This window comes from Choloepus didactylus, unplaced genomic scaffold, assembly GCF_015220235.1.
Source record: "Choloepus didactylus isolate mChoDid1 unplaced genomic scaffold, mChoDid1.pri zz_scaffold_161_ctg1, whole genome shotgun sequence".
In the NCBI taxonomy this organism is placed as follows: Eukaryota; Metazoa; Chordata; class Mammalia; order Pilosa; family Megalonychidae; genus Choloepus; species Choloepus didactylus.
The window spans coordinates 52,415-75,170 of NW_023637634.1; the positions used below are offsets into that span (position 1 = coordinate 52,415).

At 39.0% G+C, this 22,756-nt stretch overlaps 1 protein-coding gene across 1 annotated transcript; it reads right to left on the reverse strand.

The window, feature by feature from the left end:
• Nucleotides 1-14,447: 14,447 nt before the first annotated feature.
• On the reverse strand, nt 14,448-18,269 carry LOC119525990 (ankyrin repeat domain-containing protein 6). The gene has a single exon (XM_037824757.1). It carries the CDS (start codon nt 17,960-17,962, stop codon nt 15,779-15,781), a length of 2,184 nt encoding a protein of 727 aa, XP_037680685.1. The 5' UTR covers nt 17,963-18,269; the 3' UTR covers nt 14,448-15,778.
• Nucleotides 18,270-22,756: the final 4,487 nt, after the last annotated feature.

Genomic DNA, 22,756 nt, shown 5'->3' on the forward strand with positions numbered 1-22,756 from the left:
ATATTGCAAATAATTTCCCTTCTTGATTGATGACATTGGGGATATTCTGAAGAATATTTTGGCAACACAAGTTGGGAGAAAAAAAGCCTCTAAGAGGTATTCCCTATCACTTCAGTCAGTGGGCGGAATTTGCTATCAAGGTCACAGGGCTGAAAAAAATGTAAAGAGAAAATATAAATTGAAGGCTTAAAGATGGTAGGTCTAATATTATCAGGTAGAAAACTAAAGCCAGGAGAGATTAAGTAAACTGCCCAAGACCACCTAATCGGGAAGGGGCAGGACCAAACTTTAAACACAAGCACCTTTAACAGTGATACAATACTGCTGCTCGGAACAGACCTTATGAAAAATGGAGCCTACAAACAGTAGAAAACATTTGAATATACAAAACCACGGTTACCACCTATCACATCCAGGGAAAACCAAAAGAATCAAGATAATGTGTCAGTTGCTTTGCCTCTTTCCCTTCCATTTCTTCTACCTGTTTCCATCCACCAATTCAAGCATTTGTCCCTCTACTCCTTGTTAAGACTTTTACCACCTACTTTTCTACTCACCCTTCATGTAGCACACCTGTCTACTTTTAACACAGAGCCCTACCCCACCCACCAGTTCCTAGGACTCAAAAGCCAACTGTGTAAACTGCCAAGTGCCATTTATATGTGAGATAGCAATATCTTTATGTTAACTTAATGTCAGGTCCTGTCCCATCACCCTGCCTGGAAGAGATGGAACATTATTGTTAGAGCCTTTTTAAATCAGTGCCACCACCAACTCACACAAAAAGAAGTTACCCCACATTTTCTGACCTGCTTCCTACTCTGCACTGTTATCTGTGTGTCAGCATGTTGACCATTCTTCCTGCTCTTTCTACTGTGTCCTTCTCCTTGCCTTGGGGGGGTGGCTTCATTCCTGGGCCGTTCCATCCCCTCTTAGTCTTGCATACTTCTCTGCTCCCTGTCAACCAATCTTAGTTCTGGGCCCTTTCTTTTAGACTCTAGACTCTAAACTTGGGCCTCTGGGATACCCTGTCACCGTTTCTTTTTCTTTTTGGAAATACACCATGTGCCCCTCCCACCCAACCCCCATCCCCACACACCCTGCCAACCACCCACATATGCTGGTTCCTATGCCCAAAAGCCCAGGGAACGAAAACAGCTAGGACCTTTCCTGGATTTTAGCGAATTGTCCCGACCTGGCCTCCTGCTGCCACCTTCTGGCTGCAGCCATCAATGCTTCTACAGGTCTGTTTCCTATTCAAGGTGCCTGGACAAAAGGAGTTAGCCCTTCCAGTCCCATCATCCATCATAGGATAAGAGTTACAACTACTTACATTTTTACCATTATACTATTTTCACTCTGTCCCATTTTTAGAAGAAACACCCTTTAACAAATCGGTGTGCACATTGTAGATTGTTACATCAGCATTTCCCAAACAAAGAAAAATCTCCTCCATGTACATGGGCATTGCAATTTGCAAAGAGACAAATAAGAATCCCAAAATGCTTATCACTTCTCATAATCTCCCCGGCAGCAGTTATATTATGTTCAAATAAGATATTTTGGGTAATATAAAATACCAAAGGCAAAGTTTTCTTTGAAGCTTGGAAAATGTCTCAAAAACATTTTGAAGACATTTGAAAATAAAACAAGATTATTTATTGCTGCTATTTTAACTTTTTCTTTAACAGACATATAAATGAAATTTGTAGAGGTACAACATGAATTACCTTGCAGACTCATGGGCCCCCTTTTGTCCCCAATTTTATTGAGATATATTCACACACGACACAAACCATCTAAAGTATACAATCACTAGCTCACAACATCATCACATAGTTCTGCATATATCCCCATGATCAATTTTAGAAACTTTTCATTACTCCAGAACAGAAATAAGAATAAAAACATAAAACTCAAATCTGCCCATACCCCTTATCTCCCCCCACTGTTTTGCATAGCACTGGTGCAGTAAATTTGTTACTGTTGATGAAAGAATATTAAGATATTACTGTTAACTGTAGTCCCTAGTTTGCAGTAGCTATGTTTTTTTCCATATACCCATTATTATTTTTGACATTTGTAGTGTTCATGCAAGAACTTATTCACATACATGACTTTAAACAACCACTTTCTATCAAGTTCACCTTTAATACGGCACTGATACTTATAATCCCGATAATGAGCTATCACCTCTATCCATTCCCAAACATTTAAGTTCAACCTCGTTAACAGCTCTGTACATATTAGGTAACCACTCCACCCTCTCTAGCTTCTGTGTACCTATAGGTGCCCTATATTCTACATTTTCTCCCCATGCATGTCTTTATTTTATTACTCATCTACTGGAAAAAGGAGGTATCGTTAGAATTTTTTTACAATCACATGGTCACAAGATAAAAGCTATATAGTTATACAATCATTATCAAAGATCAAGGCTACTGGGTTACAGTTCAACACTTTCAGGTATTTCCTTCTAGCTGTTCTAATACACTAGAAACTAAAAAGAAAAATCTACATAATGATTCAGTAGTGACAATTATTTGTTAAATCCTAAGTTATCTGTTAGACCTCCTCCCTCTCATTTGATCATTCTCTCAATCTTCAGGGATATCTGGGCAATGACCATTCAAGGGGGTGTTGACATTATGAGGTAGAAGAATGCAACTGGTTAATGATCTTGGAGAGACTGGTACCTCTGGATTTCAGGGTTTATCTGGGATAGGAACAATCTGGAGATTTTAAGTTTCTAAAAAAAATAAACTTAACAAGTGAAACTTTTATAGATTCTTAGATAGAGCCCAGGGTATTTTTCAGGGTTTTCAGGAATATTGTTGTTTGGGGCTTGGCATACTGTGGCAATTTGCAATATCTGGCTGAAGCTTGCATAAGAATAAGAGTAACCTCCAGAATGACCTCTTGACTCTGTTTGAAAACTCTCAGCCACTGAAATTTTATTTTGTTTCATTTCCTTTCCTCCTTTTGGCCAAAAAGGCATTGTCAATCCCATGATGCCAGGGCCAGGCTCATCCTTGGGAGTCATGTCCCACATTGTGAGGGAGATTTACACACCTGGGAGTCATGTCCCATGTAGCGGGGAGAGCAGTGAGTTTACCTGCCGAGTTGGCTTAGAGAGAGAGGCGACATCTGAGCAACAAAGAGGTTCTTTGGGGGTGACTCTTAGGCATAATTATAAGTAAGCTTAGCTTTGCCATTACAGAAATAAATTTCATAAAGGCAAGCCTCAAGATTGAAGGCTTGGCTTATTAAATTGGGAGTTCCTAATGCTTGAGAGACTATCAGGAATTTCATAGGTGGGAGAGTTTAATAGTTCTATATTTTTTCTCCAGTCCCTCATGGGACTTTGCAAATACTTTTTTTTTTTATTATTATTTTCTGCCCCAAATACTCTGGAATGTATCAAGGAATTGCCTTAAGCTATACAGAATTGCTATTCTATTCTCCATGTATTTAAGATATTTAAATAACCTGACCAGACAGTTTAAGTTAGATAGAGTGCTACAGAAAATTTAAATTTTGGGCAGAATAAATATCTCTTCCTTTGGTCTCTCACAGAAGTTGAAGATTTAAAATACAGACAATAGCAACCTTTACTCTGTGTTCTGCTTTAACTTAGTCCTAACCAAATCAGCTTCAGTCATACCTCTAATTGATGTCTGATCTCTTTTTGAGCTTTTTTTTAACAGTTTCTGTATGAGGTAATACTGACATTCATAGCTGCCACACTCTGGCTCTGAGTCTCAGGTATCACACAGGTACCCAAAGTTCCAGGGAACTACCAGGTCATTCACAGAGATCAGCAGCTCAGAATTTAGAAAGAACAATTATAATTCAGGAATAAATGTGACTGTTGTAAATGCTTACAATCTAGGCCCTAATTTTCTTATAAGCATTTTCTAATAAGACCATACAATATTTATCCTTTTGTTTCTGGCTTATTTCGCTCAACATCACATCCTCAAGTTCCACTCATCTCGTTGCATGCCTCACAACTTCACTCCTTTCTGTAGCTGCACCACATTCCATCATATGTATACACCACAGTTCGCCCTTCTGCTCATCAGTTGATGGACTTTTGGCCACCTCTGTCCACTAGCAATCATGAATAATGCTGCCATAAACATTGGTGTGCAAATGTCTATTCATGTCCCTGCTTTCAGTTCTTCTGAGTATATTCCTAGTAATGGAATTGCATGATCATAAGGCAACCCTATCATAGCCTCCTGTGGATCTGCCTTGGGCCTTTTTTAACTTTTAAAAACTTATTTATTTTATTAGAGAAGTTGTAGGTTGGCAGAGAAAATCATGCAGAAAATACAGAGTTCCCAGGTACTCCCCTCTACACAGTGCTTCCTATTATTAACACTTTCAATTGGCATGGTACCATTGATAAAATTGATGAAACAATATTAATATAATTATATTGTTAACTATAGTCCATAGTTTACATTAGAGTTCACTGTTTTGGGGTTATACTTATCCATGCTTGTTTTAAAAAATTGTTATTCTAATAATAATATATATATACAACAGATAATTTCCTTTTTTAATCACATTCAAATATATAATTCAAGCTATTAATTATGTTCACAATGTTGTGCTACCATCTCCACTGTCAAGCTCAAAAGTCAGTCCTTGCCCAACGTGCACAGAGTCAATCAGTAAACACTGGGAGTTTTTTAATGCAATTTTATTGAGATATATTCACATAACATACAATCCTCCAAAGTGTACAATCAGTTGTTCACAGTATTGTCATATAGTTGTGCATTCATCAGCACAATCTTTGAATAGTTTCATTACTCAAAAAGATAAATTTAAAATTAAAAAGAACACTCAAAATAGTACATTCCTCTCCTCCCCCCATTGTTCATTTACATTTTTTAAATACAGTTTTGTTGAGATATATTCACACACCCTACAGTCATCTATAGTGTACAATCAATTATTCACAGCACCATCATACAGTTGTGCATCCATCACCAGAATCAATCTTTGAACCTTTTTCTTACTCCAAAATAAAAATAAAAGCAAAAAAGAACACCTAAATCTTTCCATCCCCTCCATCCCACCCTATTCTTCATCTAATTTTTGTCCCCATTTTTCCACTCATCTGTCCACACACTGGATAAAGGGAGTGCGAGCCACAAGGTTTTCACAATCACACAGTCACACTGTGTAAGCTATATGGTTATACAATCATCTTCAAGAATCAAGGTCACTGGTTTGCAGTTTGACAGCTTCAGGTATTTCCCTTTAGCCATTCCAACACACCAGAAACTAAAAAGTTATATCTATATAGCACATAAGAATACCCTCCAAAGTGACCTCTTGATTCCATTTGAAATCTCTCAGCCACTGGAACCTTATTTTGTTTCATTTCTCTTTCCCCTTTTGGTCAAGAATATTTTCTCAATCCCACAGTGCTGGGTCCAGGCTCATCCCCAGGAGTCATCTCCCATGTTGCCAGGAGAATTCACACCCCTGGGAGTCATGTCCCACCTAAGGGGGAGGGTAGTGAGTTCACCTGCTGAGTGGGCTTAGACAGAGAGGGGTCACATCTGAGCAACAAAAGAGGTTCTCTGGGGGAGACTCTTAGGCACAATTATAAGTAGGCTTAGCCTCGCCTATGGAGCAAACAAGCCTCACAAGGGAATGTCCCCAGATAGAGGGCTCGGCCCACCAAATTGGCAGTTCTCAATGTTTGTGAGAAAATCAGCAATAACCCAGGTGGGGAAGTCCAACATTTCTGCATTTCTCCCCAGACACTGGGAGTTTTGAAAAGGGAGAGTTTATTGCTAAGCACAAAGCAAGGAGATCAGAAGGTCTATGAGCCACAAATCTGTCTCCCCTAACTGGAGAAACTTTCAGTGTTTTACAGAATTCAAACAAAGGCAGGCAGGCTTAGGATAATGAGCAAGGTGGTCAGTTCTGAGCTGACTTACGTTACTCCATTAATAACAATTAAGGAGGCTATGTGGAGAAGCACCAGACTTCAGGGGGCTATGTGCAAGGGCACCTAAGTTCAAGATTGCAAAAAAAGATAATGGGATACAAGTGGGGCCAGTCATGAGTTGTCTTGTTATTGTCCAGTTACAGGGTAAAGATTGTACAGTTTTAAAACATACCATCAGCATTAAAGAAACAAGGCATCTGGGTTACAGTTCAGTGAGTTACCATGTTACAGATATTTGCTTCTGGATACATTACAATATATCAGAGAGTTAGAAAGCATGTGGATAATGATCCAGTAACTATAATTATATTTGTTAGTTCTCTATTACACCACCACCCATTACCATGCCCATCATTCCAAATAGGAACCCTGTACATTTTAAGCCTTAACTTCCCATTCCCTTCCCCTTATCCTTCCCCCAAGAAACCTATATTCTAGATTCTAACTCCTTTCATTTTCTTATTGTCATTGTTTCAAATCCATGAGCTCATACAATATTTGACCTTTTGTGTCTGGCTTATTACATTCAACATGATGTCTTCAATATTCATCCATGTCATCACATGTATCAGGACTTCATTCCTTTTTTGGTTGAATAATATTCCATTTTATGTATATACCACATTTTGTTTATCCATGCATCAGTTGATAGACACTTATGTTGCTTCCATCTTTTGGCAATTGTGAATAATGTCGGTATGAATATCAGTGTACAAATATCTGTTTGAGTCCCTGCTTTCAATTCTTTTGAGTATATGCCTAGAAGAGAGATTGCCAGGACATATGGTAACTCTGTACACTAAATTTCTGAGGAAACACCCAACTGTTTTCCACAGTAGTTGCATCTTTTTATATTCCCACAAAGAATGAACAAGTGTTCCTATTTCTCCACATTCTCTCCAACAGGCAATATTCTCATTTCTATAATAGTAGCCACTCTAGTGTGTGTGAAATGGTATCTCATTGTGGTTTTCATTTCCATTTCCCTAATGCCTAATGATGGTGAGCTATCCAAGACCATACTGGTCTTTTGCATGTTTTCTTTGGAGAAATGTCTATTCAAGTCTTTTGCTCATTTAAAAAATTGGGTTGTTTATCTTTTTGTTGTTGAGTTGTCATGTGTCTTTATATATTCTGGATATTAAGCTCTTATTGGATATGTGATTTTCAAATATTTTCTCCCATTCTTTAGGTTGTCTTTCTACTTTCATGATGAAGTCCTTTAATGCACAAAAGTTTTTAATTTTGATGAAATCCTATTTATCTATTTTATCTTTTAGTGCAAAGTCTAAGAAACCATTGCCTAACACGAGGTTCAGAAAATGCTTCCCTGTATTTTCTGCTAGGAGTTTTGCAGCTGTGGTTCTTGTATTTAGGCCTTTGATACATTTGAGTTCATTTTTGTATATGGTGTGAAGTAGGGGGCCCACCTTCATTCATTTGAATGTGGATATCCAGTTTTTCCAGCAACATTTGTTGAAGAGATAATTTTTCCCATTGAGTGTACTTGACATCTGTGTCAAAAGTCATTTGGCCACTTATGGGAAGAGGGCAGATTAGGAGAGGCAGAGAAAAATTCTCTTCCATAAAAAACACTATATAAAAGACAGAAAGTGCTCCAGAACAGCAGTTCTAGGGTGCCACTGGCCAGGCAGGGACTATTACACCACATAGTGAGGACGTAGCTGGAGAGGCAGAGAGACTGCATTTAGGATGGCTGAGTGTCAGGCCCAGAATGCTGCTAGGGATGGGCAGTTGGAGCCAGCTGATGAGCACAGAAGGGATCAGCATTCCATGCCCCATGCACTCTTCTCAGCAGTTGACTTGGGTGATAACCCTTCGTAGCCCTGTGGCAGAGATCTCCCATGCCAGGGATTGTTGGTTGCAGCCAGCAGAAGAGCATGGAAGGGAGCAGATTTCCATGCCCCAATTACCCATCTCAGCAGTTGGCTGGGGTGATAACCCTTCACAGCCCCACGGCCAAGAACTCCCATGAAGGAACTTGAGATTAAGCAGACTTGTGACCACAAACACTCTTCCTCCACAGAAGCTGGTGGTGTGCACAGCTGGGAGGTAAGGGCACTGCATGGAAATGCCAGGAGCCTGCCCCAACCCCAGGGACTCTCAGGGCATGGCAGACAGGGACTGTGGTGCATTTGAGCTGGAAGGTAAGACACACAGATCCACAGCCCCCAGAGTGGTCAATTCACAGCCCTGGGAATTGTTGGGACCACTGTGCCCTGGAGTGAACTCCCTGCCAAGCTGCACAGAACCTGCTCCCCTCCCACAGGGCTGGAAGTAACCAGTGCACACAGAAAATTGGTGAACTAATTGGATATCCACCTGGTTTGGGCCCCACCCAGTGCATAAACAAAGTAGGGGGAGAGCTGGCTTGAAGTTAGCAGGTGGCTCAAGAGCAAGATCTGCAGGTAGGACAGGGAATGTGCACTCCACCAAGCTGTAGCTCTGCCAAATTATAGATAAGTGTTCAAATAATACTGCATAGCCTAAAATAACCTTATCTAGATAAGCAAATGCCCCAAAGCCAACAACAGAAAATCATAAAACATATGAAGAAACCAGAAGATATGGACAACCCAAATGACCAAATTAAAAAGCTGGAGGAGACACAGAACTTGGAGCAATTAATCAAAGAAGTATACACAAATCTCCAAAAAAAAACTTCACTGAGGTGGCTAAGGACATAAAGGACATCAGGAAGACCCTAGAAGAGCATAAAGAAGCATTTGAAAGAGTAAATTTAAAAATAGCACATCTCATGGAAATAAAGGATAGTGTTGATCAAACTAAAAATATACTTGAGACATACAACAGCAGATATGAAGAGGCAGAGTAAAGTATAAGCGAGCTTGAGGACAAGGCAATGGCATGTGAATGCACAAAAGAACAAATGATGAAAAAAAATTAAAAAAAAATTTGAAATGGACCTCAGGGAAATGATGGACAACATGAAGTGCATAAATATAAGAATCGTTGGTGCTCCAGGAGGGGAAGAGAAGAGTAAAGGGTTAGGAAGAGTATTTGAAGACATTGTTGGGGGAAAATTCCCAACCTTTTTAAATGACATAAATATGCAAATCAAAGATACTCAATGAACTCCAAATAGAAAAATCCAACTATGTCCACTCTGAGACATATTCTGATCAGATTGTCAAATGCTGAAAAGAAGGAGAAAGTTCTGAAAGCAGCAAGAGAGAAGCAATTGACCACATACAAGGGAAACAACATAAGACTAAGTACTGACTATTCACTGGGCACCATGGAGGCAAAAAGGCAGTGGCATGATATATTTAAAATTCTGAAAGAGAAAAATTGCCATCCAAGAATTTTTATCCAGCAAAGCCGTCCTTCAAAATTGAGGGAGAGTTTAAAATTTTCAAGACAAACAAATGCTGAGAGAATTTGTTAACAAGAGACCCACCCTGCAAGAAACACTAAAGGGAGAACCTAAACACTGTGATAAATGAATTAGACTTAACAGATTTATAGAGAGCATCACATCCCAAATTACCAGGGTATACATTCTTCTATAGTGCTCATGGAATGTTCTCCAGGATAGATCATATGCTGGGGCTTAAAATAAGCCTCAGTAAATTTAAAAAGATTGAAATTATTCAAAGCACATTCTCTGACCACAAGAGAATGCAACTAGAATTCAATAACCATCAAGGAAACAGAGCATTCACAAATATGTGGCGGTTAAACAACACACTCCTAAATAATCAGTGACTCAAAAAAATTGCAAGAAAATTGCTAAATATCTAGAGGTGAATGAAAACGTGAACACAAACATATCAAAACCTATGGGATGCAAGGAAGGTTGTGTTGAAGGGAAAATTTATAGCTCTAAATGCATACATTAAAAATGAAGAAAGAGCCAAAATCAAAGAACTAATGGAACAACTGAAGAAGCTAGAGAATGATCAGCAATTTAACCCTAAAGCAAGTAGAATAAAAGAAACAACAAAGATTGAAGCAGAAATAAATGATATTGAGAACAAAGAAAACAATAGAGAGAATAAAGAAAACCAAAAATTGGTTCTTTGAGAAGATCAACAAGATTGATAAAGCCTCTGATAGACTGACAAAGTCAAAAAGAAAGGAGACCCAAATAAACAAAATCATAAATGAGAGGGGGGACATTACTGTGGATCCTGAAGAAATTTTAAAAATCATAAGAGGATATTGTGAATAACTTTGTGCCAGCAAACAAGGCAATTTAGAGGAAATTGATAACTTCCTGGAAACATGAACAGCCTAGACTGACCCAAGAAGAAATAGAAGACCTCAACACACCAATTACAAGCAAAGAGATCCAATCAGTCATCAAAAAACTAACTAGAAATAAAAACTCAGGACAAGATGGCTTCACAGGGGAATTCTACCAAACGTTCCAAAAAGAACTGACACCATTCCTGCTCAAACTCTTTCAAAAAATTGAAGAAAATGCAACACTACCTAACTCATTTTATAAAGCCAACATCACTCTAAGACCAAAACCAGATAAAGATGCTACAAGAAAAGAAACCTACAGGCCAATCTCCCTAATGAAAAAGATGCAAAATTTCTCAATAAAATACTTGCAAATCGAATCCAAAGACACATAAAAAAATCATACACAATGACCAAGTGGGATTCATCCAAGGCATGCAAGAGTTGTTCAACATAAGAAAATCAATCAATGTAACACAACACATTAACAAATCAAAAGGGAAAAATCAAATGATCATCTCAATAATGCTGAAAAAGCATTCAACAAAATTCAGCATCCTTTTTTTTTTTTTTGGTAAAATCACTTCAAAAGGTAGAAATTGAAAGAAACATCCCCAATATGATAAAGGGTATATGTGAAAAACCCACAGCCAGCATAGAACTCAACAGTGAGAGACTGAAAGCCTTCCCTCTAAGATAGAGAATGAGACAAGGATACCTGCTGTCACCACTATTATTCAACATTTTGCTAGAAGTTCTAGCCAGAGCAATCTGGCAAGACAAAGAAATAAAATGCATCCAAATTGGAAAGGAAGAAGTAAAACTATCATTATTTGCAGATGATATGATTGCATATTTGGAAAATCCTGAGAAATCAACAACACAGCTACTTGAGCTAATAAACAAATTCAGCAAAGTGGAGAGATACAAGATTAATGCACAAAAATCGTTAATGTTCCTATACAGTAGAAATGACCTAACTGAAGAGGCACTCAAGAAAAAAATTCCATTCATAATAGCAACTAAAAAAAACCAAGTACCTAGGAATAAACTTAACCAAGGATGTAAAAGACCTCGGCACAAAAAACTACATAACTTTACTAAAAGAAATAAAAGGGGACCTAAAAAGATGGAAAGATATTCCATGTTCATGGATAGGAAGGCTAAACATCATTAAGATGTGAATAATGCCCAAACTGATCTACAGATTCAATGCAATTCCAATCAAAATTCCAGCAACCTACTTTGCAGACTTGGAAAAGCTAGTTATCCAATTTATTAGGAAGGGAGAGGGGCCTCAAATTGCTTAAAACATTCTAAAAAAGAAAAACAAAGTGGGAGGACTTACACTTCCTGATTTTGAAGCCTACTATAAAGCCACAGTAGTCAAAACAGCATAGTATTGGCACAAAGATAGACATTCTGATCAATGGAATTGAATCAAGTGTTCAGAAATAGACCCTGATATCTAGTCAACTGATTTTTGATAAGGCCCCCAAATCCACTGAACTGGGACATAAAAGTCTCTTCAACAAATGGGGCTGGGAGATCTGGGTATCCATGTCAAAAAGAATGAAAGAGGACCCCACCTCACACCCTATACAAAAACTAACTCAAAGTGGATCAAAGACCTCAATATAAGAGACAGAACCATAAAACTCCTGGAAGATAATGTAGGGAAACTTCTTCAAGACCCAGTATTAGGAAGTCACTTCTTAGACACTGCACCTAAAGCACAAGTAACAAAAGAAAAAATAGATAAATGGGAACTCCTCAGAATTAAAAGCTTCTGTACCTCAAAGGAATTTGTCAGAAAGGTAAAGAGGCAGTCAACTCAATGGGAGAAAATATTTGGAAAACATATATCTGATGAGACTGATATCTTGTATATATAAAGAAATCTTACAACTCAATGACAATAGTACAAACAGCCCAATTATAAACGGGCAAAAGATATGAAAAGATTTCTCTGAAGAGGAAATACAAATGGCTAAACACACATGAAAAAAATGTTCATCTTCGTTAGCTATTAGGGAGATGCAAATCAAGACCATAATGAGGTATCATCTCGCACCAATAAGAATAGCTGCCATTAAACAAACAGGAAACTACAAATGCTGAGAGGATGTGGAGAAATTGGCACTCTTATTCATTGCTGGTAGGAATGTATAATGGTACAGCCACTCTGGTAGACAGTTTGGTGGTTCCTCAGAAAACTAAATATCAAGTTACCTTATGACCAAGCAATTTCACTTCTCGGTATGTATCCAGAATATCTGAAAGCAGTGACATGAACAGATATTTGCACACCGATGTTCATAGTGGCATTGTACACAATTGCCAAGAGATGGAAACAATCCAAGTGTCCTTCAACAGATGAGTGGATAAATAAAGTGTGGTATATACATATGATGGATTAGTATGCAGCAGTAAGAAGGAACATGGGCTTGAAACATATGACAACATGGATGAACCATGAAGACATAATGCTGAGTGAAATAAACCAGGCAGAAAAGGAGAAATATTGTATGTTACCACGAATGTGAACTTTGTGAACAATGTAAAATAAGTGTCTTATAATGTAGAATATAGGGGACCTAGAGATAGACCAAAGCTAGTGAAGGGGGAATGATAAACTGATATGTACAGCCATGATAACTAGGGTGAACTTAATGATATGGGGATGGACAGTTGTGATTACGGTTTGTTAGTGGGATTATAAGTATCTGTGCCAGTGGTTGTTTAAAGGCACATAACCCACAGAGTAGTGCTACAAATATAAATAAGTGTTAGCATGATATACTTATAGGGTATGACACAGGTACAAAGTGTTAAGAACAGAGTGGTACATGGAAAAGCTACCCATTTCATAATATAGACTATATTTAACAGGAATATCTTACCATCACCACAGTAATACTAGGGATGAATAATTAGCAGCTGATAAGAGCTCTGGGATGTTTTATGTTATAATAATTGTTAAAATTGAGAGTGATGATGATTGTACAACTAAGTGATGATAATGTGAGACACTGATTGTTTATCTTGGGACAGAATATATATTATGTGAAATTAGGAACCCCCTACTTAATAAATCAGGCCCCTGTTCTTGAGGTTTACTCTTGTGAAACTGAGGGTTGTAAATGGGAGGCTAAGCCTTCCTAAAATTATGCCTAAGTGACATATCCAGAGAACCTCTTTTGTTGCTCATATGTGGCCTTTCTCTCTCAGAGCCCAACTCTGCAAATAAATTCATTAACTTCCCCCTCACATGGGACAGGACTCCCAGGGGAATGAATCTCCCTGGTGACATGGGACACCACTCCCAGGAAATGAGCCTGGCCCTGGCATCAGGGGATTGAGAATGCCTTTTTGACCAAAAGGGGGAAAAGAAAGGTAACAAAATAAGGTTACAGTGGCTAAGAGATTTCAAATAGAGTCTAGAGGGTATCCTGGAGGTTTCTCTTATGCAAGCTCCAGCTATATATCCCTAATGGCCACAGTATGCCATACTCTTACCAACAGCAGTCTCAAAATACCTATGTCCCTATCTGAGATCCTATAAAAGATGCACTCACTAAGTTTTATCTCTCAGGACTTAAATCCACCAGAGTGTTCCTATGCCAGACAAATCCTAAAACCCAGAGGCAACAGCCTCTTTAAGAACAACAATCAGATGCAGCCCCTTCCCCATAATGTGGACACCCCCTTTCCATATGAACAAGTTGGGGTGGACACCCCTGAAATTGAGAAAAAGATTAAATGAGAGGAAGGGATAGCAACAGACAAGACAGGATTTAACAAAGGATTATGAATACTGAAACTTTATAGAAATATATATACACTAGGGTCTTAGAATAGCTATACAGAAATAACTGAAATGGTGGAACTGTAACCCATAACATTTTTTGAAATTTGATTTATACCTATTCATTGAATTTTGCTTTGAAAGTTATCACCTTTCTGTATTTATCATATATTTCACAGTAAGGAAAGAACTGAAACTGTGGAACTGTAACCCATAACATTTTTTGAAATTACCTATATAACTGCTTGTTGAACTGTATGTTGAAAGTTAACACCTATCTGTTATCATTTACCATAATGGAAATAACTGAAATTGTGGAAGTGTAACCCATCATATTTGAAATTTGCTCTCCAACTACTTGTTTTTTTTTTTTTTTTTTTTTTTTTTTTTTTTTTTTGTCAGTATAAAAATATATTTTTTTTAATGTGAACTTGATAGGCAAAAAACAAAGGGACTAGAAGCATACTTTCTGTTTTTCTCGGCATCCCCAATTCAAGAAAAATTATTTTCTCTTGGCTCAATGAACAGCATTCTATTCACAATTATGGACAACAGTTACTAGATTCTGGTTAATATTTGTTTATAGAAATATAATTGAAGTTTCTATGCATACATGTAATTCTGAAGAGATGAACATAATTCTATATTCCAAGGCACAAGAAGCTTGGAACAGAATAAAATCCAAAGTTTCAACATACTCAAGCTGCTTTCACAACTTGTTTCTGTGTTTGAGTTTCATTATGAACCAAAGTGAAATCCTTTGTGCTCCATGAAGATGGGGACAATGAGGTCTAAATCAAGTTATTAAAGTATTTAGCCTGACATAATCATTGCAAAGCAGTGGCAAGCTTTTAAGATAATTCAGTGACAGAACTCAATTCAAAAGAAAATACTTTCAAGAGGTAGCCTTATTTCTTTATAAAATTTAAACCAATACGCTGAAATTCAGAAAGTACTCTAGGCTAATTGGATTTGATTATGAATATGTTACAGAAGTTTCAAGTAATTATTTAAGTGACTGTTTTTTCAATTAATCCACTCTAAAATCACTAACATTTATCAATAATTTTTTGACTCAAAATAACAGGAACCATGATCAAGTGATTGGAAACGTTCTCATTTAAGCTCGTGTTTAGCAAATGTTTCCAGTGCTATTAGCCAATTATTCATTATTTAAATACATTGATACTTCAAATAATTTTAAGATATATTGGTTCTGGTGACACCACGAAAATCTCCTCAAAATCTATTTGTAAGTTTCCACCTGGTTGGAATGTCAGCATTTTGAGAATTTGAACTTGAGAGGGTTTAGGGGTCTTGGGGATATAGTCTTAGGGACACTCTTGTCTAGGCACAGCAGGTGTGCTTCAATTTATATGAATGACTACTTGATCTACATTCACAAGGGATTAAATTTATCTTCTTGTTTTTAATTCATATTATTTCATACATCCTGAATTTTAGGGTTTAGGCTTTCCATCCTTTAACTTAACCTGAGCTTTTGAACTTCAGATGAATCTGGAAAGGGTCTGGAGTTTGTAACGAAACCTGACACTAAGTTAGCTTCCCCTGGTTTCAGTTTAATTGCTGGAGTCTTCATGACATCAGGGAATAGGAAATGTGTCTGGCACATTTTTGAAATTAGTGACTTTTTAAAAAGGCAAATCTGCTATGTGTACAGTTAACACCTCGAGCAGAGCTATTCTGAGTTGTAAAACCTGAAATCCTCAAGAATCCTACCTCATTCATTGTCTGAGGCCCTAATTTTCCTTCTTCACCTTTGTCCTTAGTTTGGCAAGTTCCTCTTCTAAACTTTTAATATGTTCTTTCAGTGTAGCTTTGTCTTGCTGGGCTTTCTGATTGGCTTGACTTCGTGCTTCTTCTATTTTCCTTTCATACCACTTTTCCATCTGGGAAGAAACAGCCTCAAAAAAATACTGGGTGAGCTCCAGAGCTTGGGAGGTGTCTCGAATGTGAGGGGTGGCGTGCTCGTGGCCTGCCGCTGCTGGTGGCTGCCCACAGGAGATGCTAGGTACCGGGTGCTGGGCTCGATGCCTCGCCTGCCCACTTTTCCCAGGCTTCTTGGTCTGGGTGCCTCTGTCGACACAGGGCCCAGCCTGCTGATCACATTTGGCTGCCTCATTCAAGAGTGGCAAGGCTGTCTGGACCTTGACATTCCTCAGCTGGGAGCCTGTACAATCAGAGGAAGAAAGCTCCTGCGGGGGTCTGGGTGTAGCACTCGAGTTGAGGGCCTTTTCCTTGGGCCTCACCACCTGAGGAGAACTATCTGAAGCTGCTGCTGGACCTGTAGTCACCACTGACTGATCAACACCTGTAGAAGACTCACAAGTAGATGGTGTGGATTTAGCCCTGGAGGCCCTAGACTCTCCAGAAAGCTTCAGCTCCAGATTCTGAATCTTTAACATGCACCAGGTTTTTAATTCATCCACCAATGACATCTGTCGTTTCTCTCCCTCCTGCTTCTCTGCATCTGAATGCTGTTGCAGACGAGTCAGGCACTCGGTTCTCTCAGCTGAGAGTCGCTCAACCATCAGCTTGTCCAGAACGCGCAGTTGGTGCTGGGTCTTATTCTCCATATGTCCCAGTTTTACATTCATTTTATCCTGAACAGATCCCAGCTCTGCTTTTATCTCCTCCACAGTTGCCTCCAACTGATTCTCCAGCTTCTTGATGAGTGGTTCACATCGACAACCATTTATTGGTGCCTGCATCACTTTGCCATCCTTGCCCCGGTACAATGTGTAGAGCTGGTATGCTCTGAACTCGTGGGGAGGTGGCGGAGATGAACACCGATGCCTGCCCTTCTTTTTAGGGTGACTGTGAGCATGCAAGTTCTTCTGGTGTCCAGGCTGTTGGTCTGTGGGCGGGACGGGGTCAGAAAATGCTGACACCTTGGGCCTTGATTTTTTCCTCCCGCTGTCCTTTGCCCTGGGCTCAGGGGAGGCTGACAGGAAATCTTCTCTGGCCTCTTCTTTTCTGAGTGCAGCCTGTTCACTGCTAGGGGTATCTCCAGCTGAGACACTACCCTTGCTTTGTGCCACCTCATCTCTTGGCACAGACTGGGCTCTCCTCTCTTCCTTGATCCTCTCTCTCTTTTTTCTCAGGCTTCGCCCACGACTGAAGCGCAAGACCTGGGGAGCTTTAGTGAGGAGAAGAGCAACTTCTGGATTATTGTGGTAGCGGGCAGTCTCCAGTGGAGTCTGGCCTGCATTATTAACGATGGTCCCATCTGCTCCAGCTTCCAGTAAGATTTTAACCACTTTCTTGTGATTTAGTGCAGCGGCAATATGAAGTGCTGTGTCTCCAGCCTGGTTCTTTTCATGGACAGAACAGAAAGCACTGAGGAGGAGCCTAATGATGGACAAGTGATTATAGCGTGCGGCAACGTGCAAACAGGTGTCGCCTGCGTTGTTCCTGAGGTCAGCTCGGGACCCGCCCAGCAGGAGGATGCGCGTGCTCTGGGAGTGGCTGTTCTGGCAGGCCAGGTGCAGAGCGGTGTTGCCCGCCTTATTCTTGGCAAGCACGTTGGCTCCTGCTTTAACGAGCAGCTTGGCTGACTGGCTGAACCCATGCCAGGATGCCTCGTGCAGAGCCGTGTTCCCGTCCTTGTCTTGTCTGTCCAAAGCACAGCCCTCATGGATGAGTGTGGCAATGATCTCGGCATTCCCCACGACGGCGGCCCTGTGCAGGGCGGTCTGATCTCCATCGTCCTGGACATCGAGGTCACAGCCAGCCTTCAGCAAGATCTGGACCACGGAAAGATGGCCCTTATTGGCAGCAAGATGCAGTGGGGTCCGGCCATGCTTGGTAACCGCTACCTTGGCACCCTTGTTGATGAGCTGAACCACATTCTCTGCTTGGCCTTTGTACGCAGCTATGAGAAGGCGTTCTGAAAGTGCAGCGACCGCATCCTGCTGGCTCATGAATTAGGAGAGAAAGAGGTTTTCAGGAGAGTGGCAGACAAGTTCCTTCAGCTCAACACGAAGCCTCTGGCCCAAGCCGGCACCCACAGGTTAAGATGTTCCCACTCATTGGAAGGTGCCTTTACACTATGCCATCTTCAGGACCTTTCTCTCCCGACCCGGGCGTCCGCGCCGCAGGGACCGATGCTGGCAACAGGGCGGGGGCCAGGGGGAGACGAAGGGGGCGGGTTCCGGCTGGCTCCGCCGGCCCCTGGGCCTCGGCGTTGCCCCGCGCCGCCGCCTCCCGCCGCCAGCTCACCTGGCCGCGCTCGCCCTCCAACTACTTGTTAAATCATACTTTGAAAGTTATCACTGTTATGTTAAAGTTCATAATTTAAAAAATCAACTGGCCATAGATGTGAGGGTTTATTTCTGAGCTCTTAAGTCAATTCCATTGGTCTATATGTCTGCCCTTGTGCCAATACCATGCTGTTTTGATTGCTGTAGCTTTGGAATAAGCTTTAAAATTGGGACATGTGAGTCCTCTAACTTTACTCATTTTCAAGATGGTTTTGGTTATTTGGGCCCCTTACCCTTCCAGACAAATTTGATGACTTTTACATTTCTGCAAAGAAGGCTGTTGGAATTCTGATTAGGATTACATTGAATCTGTATATAACTTTGGGTAGAATTGACATGTTAGCATTATTTAGTCTTCCAACCCATGAACAATAAATGTCCAGCCATTTATTAAAGTCTTCTTTGATTTCTTCTAGCATTGTTTTATAGTTTCCCAAGTATAAATCATTTACATCTTTAGTTAAGTTTTTCCCAGATATTTGATTAGTTGCTATTATAAGTGATATTTTTTCTTGATTTCCCCTTCAGATTGTTCATCACTAGTCTATAGAAATGCTACTGATTTTTACACACTGATCTTGTACCCCACCACTTTGCTGAATTTAGCTTTAGACACTTTCTTTTGTATCTTTCAGGATTTTCCATATATAGGATCACATAATGTGCAAATAGGAAAAGTTTTACTTCTTCCTTTCCTTTTTGGATGCCTTTTATTTCTTTTTCTCATCTTATTGTTCTGCCTAGAACTTCCAGTAAACTGTTGAATAATGGTGGTGACAGTGGTCATTCTTGTCTTATTCTTTATCTTAGAGTGAAAACTTTCAATCTCTCACCATTGAATACTATGTCTGCTGTGAGATGTTTGTATATGCCCTTTTTAATGTTGAGGAAGATTCACTCTAATCCTTGTCTAAGTGTCTTTATCAAGAAGGGGTGCTGGAATTTGTAAAATGCCATTTCTGGGTCAATTAAGATGATCATGTTTTCCCCCCTCATTCTATTAATGTGGTGTATTTCATTAATTGATTTTCTTATGTTAAAACACACTTGCATACCTGGGATAAATCCTATTTGATCATGGTGTATAATTCTTTTAATGTACTACCAGATTCCATTTGCTGGTATTTTGTTGGGGGTTTTTGCATCTGTATTCAGGTTTGATATTTGTCTGTAATTTCTTTTCTTGTAGTATCTTTATCTGCTTTGGTATGAGGATGACATTGGCCTCATAGACTAAGTTAGGCAGTGTTCTCTCCTCTTCAATTGTTAAAGAAGAGTTTGAACAGGATTGGTGTTAATTTTTCTTGGAATGTTTGGTGAAATTCAATAGTGAAGCCATCTGGTCCTGGGCATTTCTTTCTTGAGAGGTTTTTGATTACTGAGTCAATCTCTTTACTTGCTATTGGTCTGTTGAGATCTTCTAGTTTTTCTTGAGTCAATGTAGTAGTTTGTGTGTTTCTAGTAATTTGTTCATTTCCTCTAAGTTATCTAATTTGTTGGTGTAAAGTTGTTCATACTATCCTCTTATAATCCTTTTTTATTTATCTGGAGTTGGTAGTAATGTTCACCCTTTACTACTTTATTTATTTGTGTCCTCTTTATTTTTATTTCCTTTGTCAGTCTAGCCACAGGTTTACAGATTTTATTGATTTTTTCAAAGAACCAATTTGTGGTTTCATTGATTCTATTTTTTTATTCTCTGTTTCATTTATCTCCCTTCTAATCATTATTTCCCTCCTGCCTGCTCCGGGTTTAGGTTGCTCTTCTTTTTCTAAATCATCCAGTTGTGAGGTTAGGGCTCTGATTTGAGATCTTCCTTCTTCTTTAATGTAAGCATTTAGAGCTATAAATTTCCCTCTCAGAGCTGCCTTTGCTGCATTCTGTAAGTTTTTGTAAGGTGTGTTTTCATTTTCATTCACCTCAAGATATTTCCTAATTTCCCTTACAATTTTTTGTTTGACCCATTGGTTGTTTAAGAGTGTGTGGTTTAATTTCCACATACTTGTGAATTTTCCTTTTCTCCCACTGTTATTGATTTCCAGCTTCATTCCATTGTGGACAGAGATGATACATTGTATTATTTCAATATTTTTTAATGTATTGAAGCTTTTTTGTGACCTAATATATGGTATATACTGGAGAATGACCCACGTGCCTTGAGAAGAATGTTTATCTTGCTGCTATTTGGTGAAGTGTTCTATATATGTCTCTTAGTTCTAGTTGGTTTATAGCACTTTCCAAGTCTTGTATTTCTTTTTTTCTCTTCTGTCTAGATAGACTATCCATTATTGAAAGCTGTATATCGAAATCTCCTACTATCAATGTAGAACCGTCCATTTCTTCCTTCATATCTGTCAATATTTGCTTAACATATTTTGGAGTTATGCCATTAGGTATATATATATATATATATATATATATATATATATATATGTATATTTAATACGGTTTTATTGAGATATCTTCGTACACCATACAAACCATCCAAAGTATACAATCACTGGCTCACAGTATCATCACATAGTTGTGCATACAACCCCATGATCAAATTTAGAACATTTTCATTACTCTGGAAAAGAAATAAAAATAAAAAAGAAAACCCAAATCCTCCCATACCCCTTATCCCCCTCCCCATTATTTTTTTTCTTTTTAATTTTTATTGGGATTGTTCAGATACCATACAATTATCCAAAGATCCAAAATGTACAATCAGTTGCCCCTGGTACCCTCATACAGCTGTGCATCCATCACCGCACTTAATTTTTGTTCAATTTTTAGAACCTTTTCATCACTCCAGACAAGAAATAAAATGAAAGATGTAAAAAGAAAAAAAAAAAAAAAGAAACTCGAATCCTCCCATATCCCTAACCAACCCCCCTCAATTGTTGACTCGTAGTGTTGGTATAGAACATTTGTTACTGTTTATGAAAGAATGTTGTAATACTACTAACTGTAGTGTATAGTTTGCAATAGGTATATATTTCTTCCCTATATGCCCCTCTATTATTAACTTCTAGTTGTATTGTCATACATTTGTTCCAGTTCATGGAAGAGTTTTCTAATATTTGTACAGTTAATCATGGACATTGCCCACCATAGGATTCACTTTTATACATTCCCATCTTTTGACCTCCAATTTTCCTTCTGGTGACATATATGACTCTGAGCTTCCCCTTTCCACCTCATTCATGCACCATTTGGCACTGCTAGTTTTTCTCACATCTTGCTACTGACACCTCTGTTCATTTCCAAACATTTAAGTTCATCCTAGTTGAACATTCTGCTCATACTAAGCAACCGCTCCCCATTCTTAAGCCTCATCCTATATTTTGGTACCTTATATTTCATGTCTATGAGTTTACATATTATAATTAGTTCTTATCAGTGAGACCCTGCAATATTTGTTCTTATGTGTCTGGCTTATTTCACTCGGTATATTGCCCTTGAGGTTTTGTCATCAACCCATTTTTTTTAAGATGGTTTTGTTTACACACCATACATTCCATCCTAAGTAAACAATCGATGGTTCTCTGTATGGTCACATATTTATGTGTTCACCACCTTCACCACTATCTATATAAGGGCATCTACATTTCTTCCACAAGGCAGGAGGGAGAGTCAAAGAAGGTAGAGAGGCAAAAGAAAGAGGAAAAAAATGACAGCTAGGAAGTAACAAAAGGAAAAGTAACCTTAAATCAAAGTAGAGTAAAGAGTCAGACAACACCACCAATGTCAAGTGTCTAAAATGCCTCCCCTATCCCCCCCTCTTATCTGCATTTACCTTGGTATATCGCCTTTGTTACATTAAAGGATGCATAATACAGTGATTCTGATAGTTACAGTCTCTAGTTTACGTTGATTGCATCCCTCCCCCAATCCTCCCCATTTTTAACACCTTGCAAGGTTGACATTTGCTTGTTCTCCCTCGTAAAAGAACATATTTGTACATTTTATCATAATTGTTGAGCACTCTAGATTTCACCAAGTTACACAGTCCCATTCTTTATCTTTCCTCCTTTCTTCTGGTGTCTCACATGCTCCCAACCTTCCCCTCTCAACCGTATTCATAGTTATCTTTGTTTAGTGTGCTTACATTGCTGTGCTACCATCTCCCAAAATTGTGTTCCAAACCATGCACTCCTGTCTTCTCCTATCACTCTGTAGTGCTCCCTTTAGTATTTCCTGTAGGGCGGGTGTCTTGTTCACAAAGTCTCTCATTGTCTGTTTGTCAGAAAATATTTTGAGCTCTCCCTCATATTTGAAGGACAGCTTTGCTGGATATAGGATTCTTGGTTGGCGATTTTTCTCTTTCAGTATCTTAAATATATCACACCACTTCCTTCTTGCCTCCATGGTTTCTGCTGAGAGATCCGCACATAGCCTTATTAAGCTTCCTTTGTATGTGATGGATTGCTTTTCTCTTGCTACTTTCAGGAGTCTCTCTTTGTCTTTGAC

Coding starts and splice junctions, on each gene's coding strand:
- LOC119525990 (XM_037824757.1), bottom strand. CDS start 17,962: ATGAGCCAGCAGGATGCGGTCGCTGCACTTTCAGAACGCCTTCTCATA.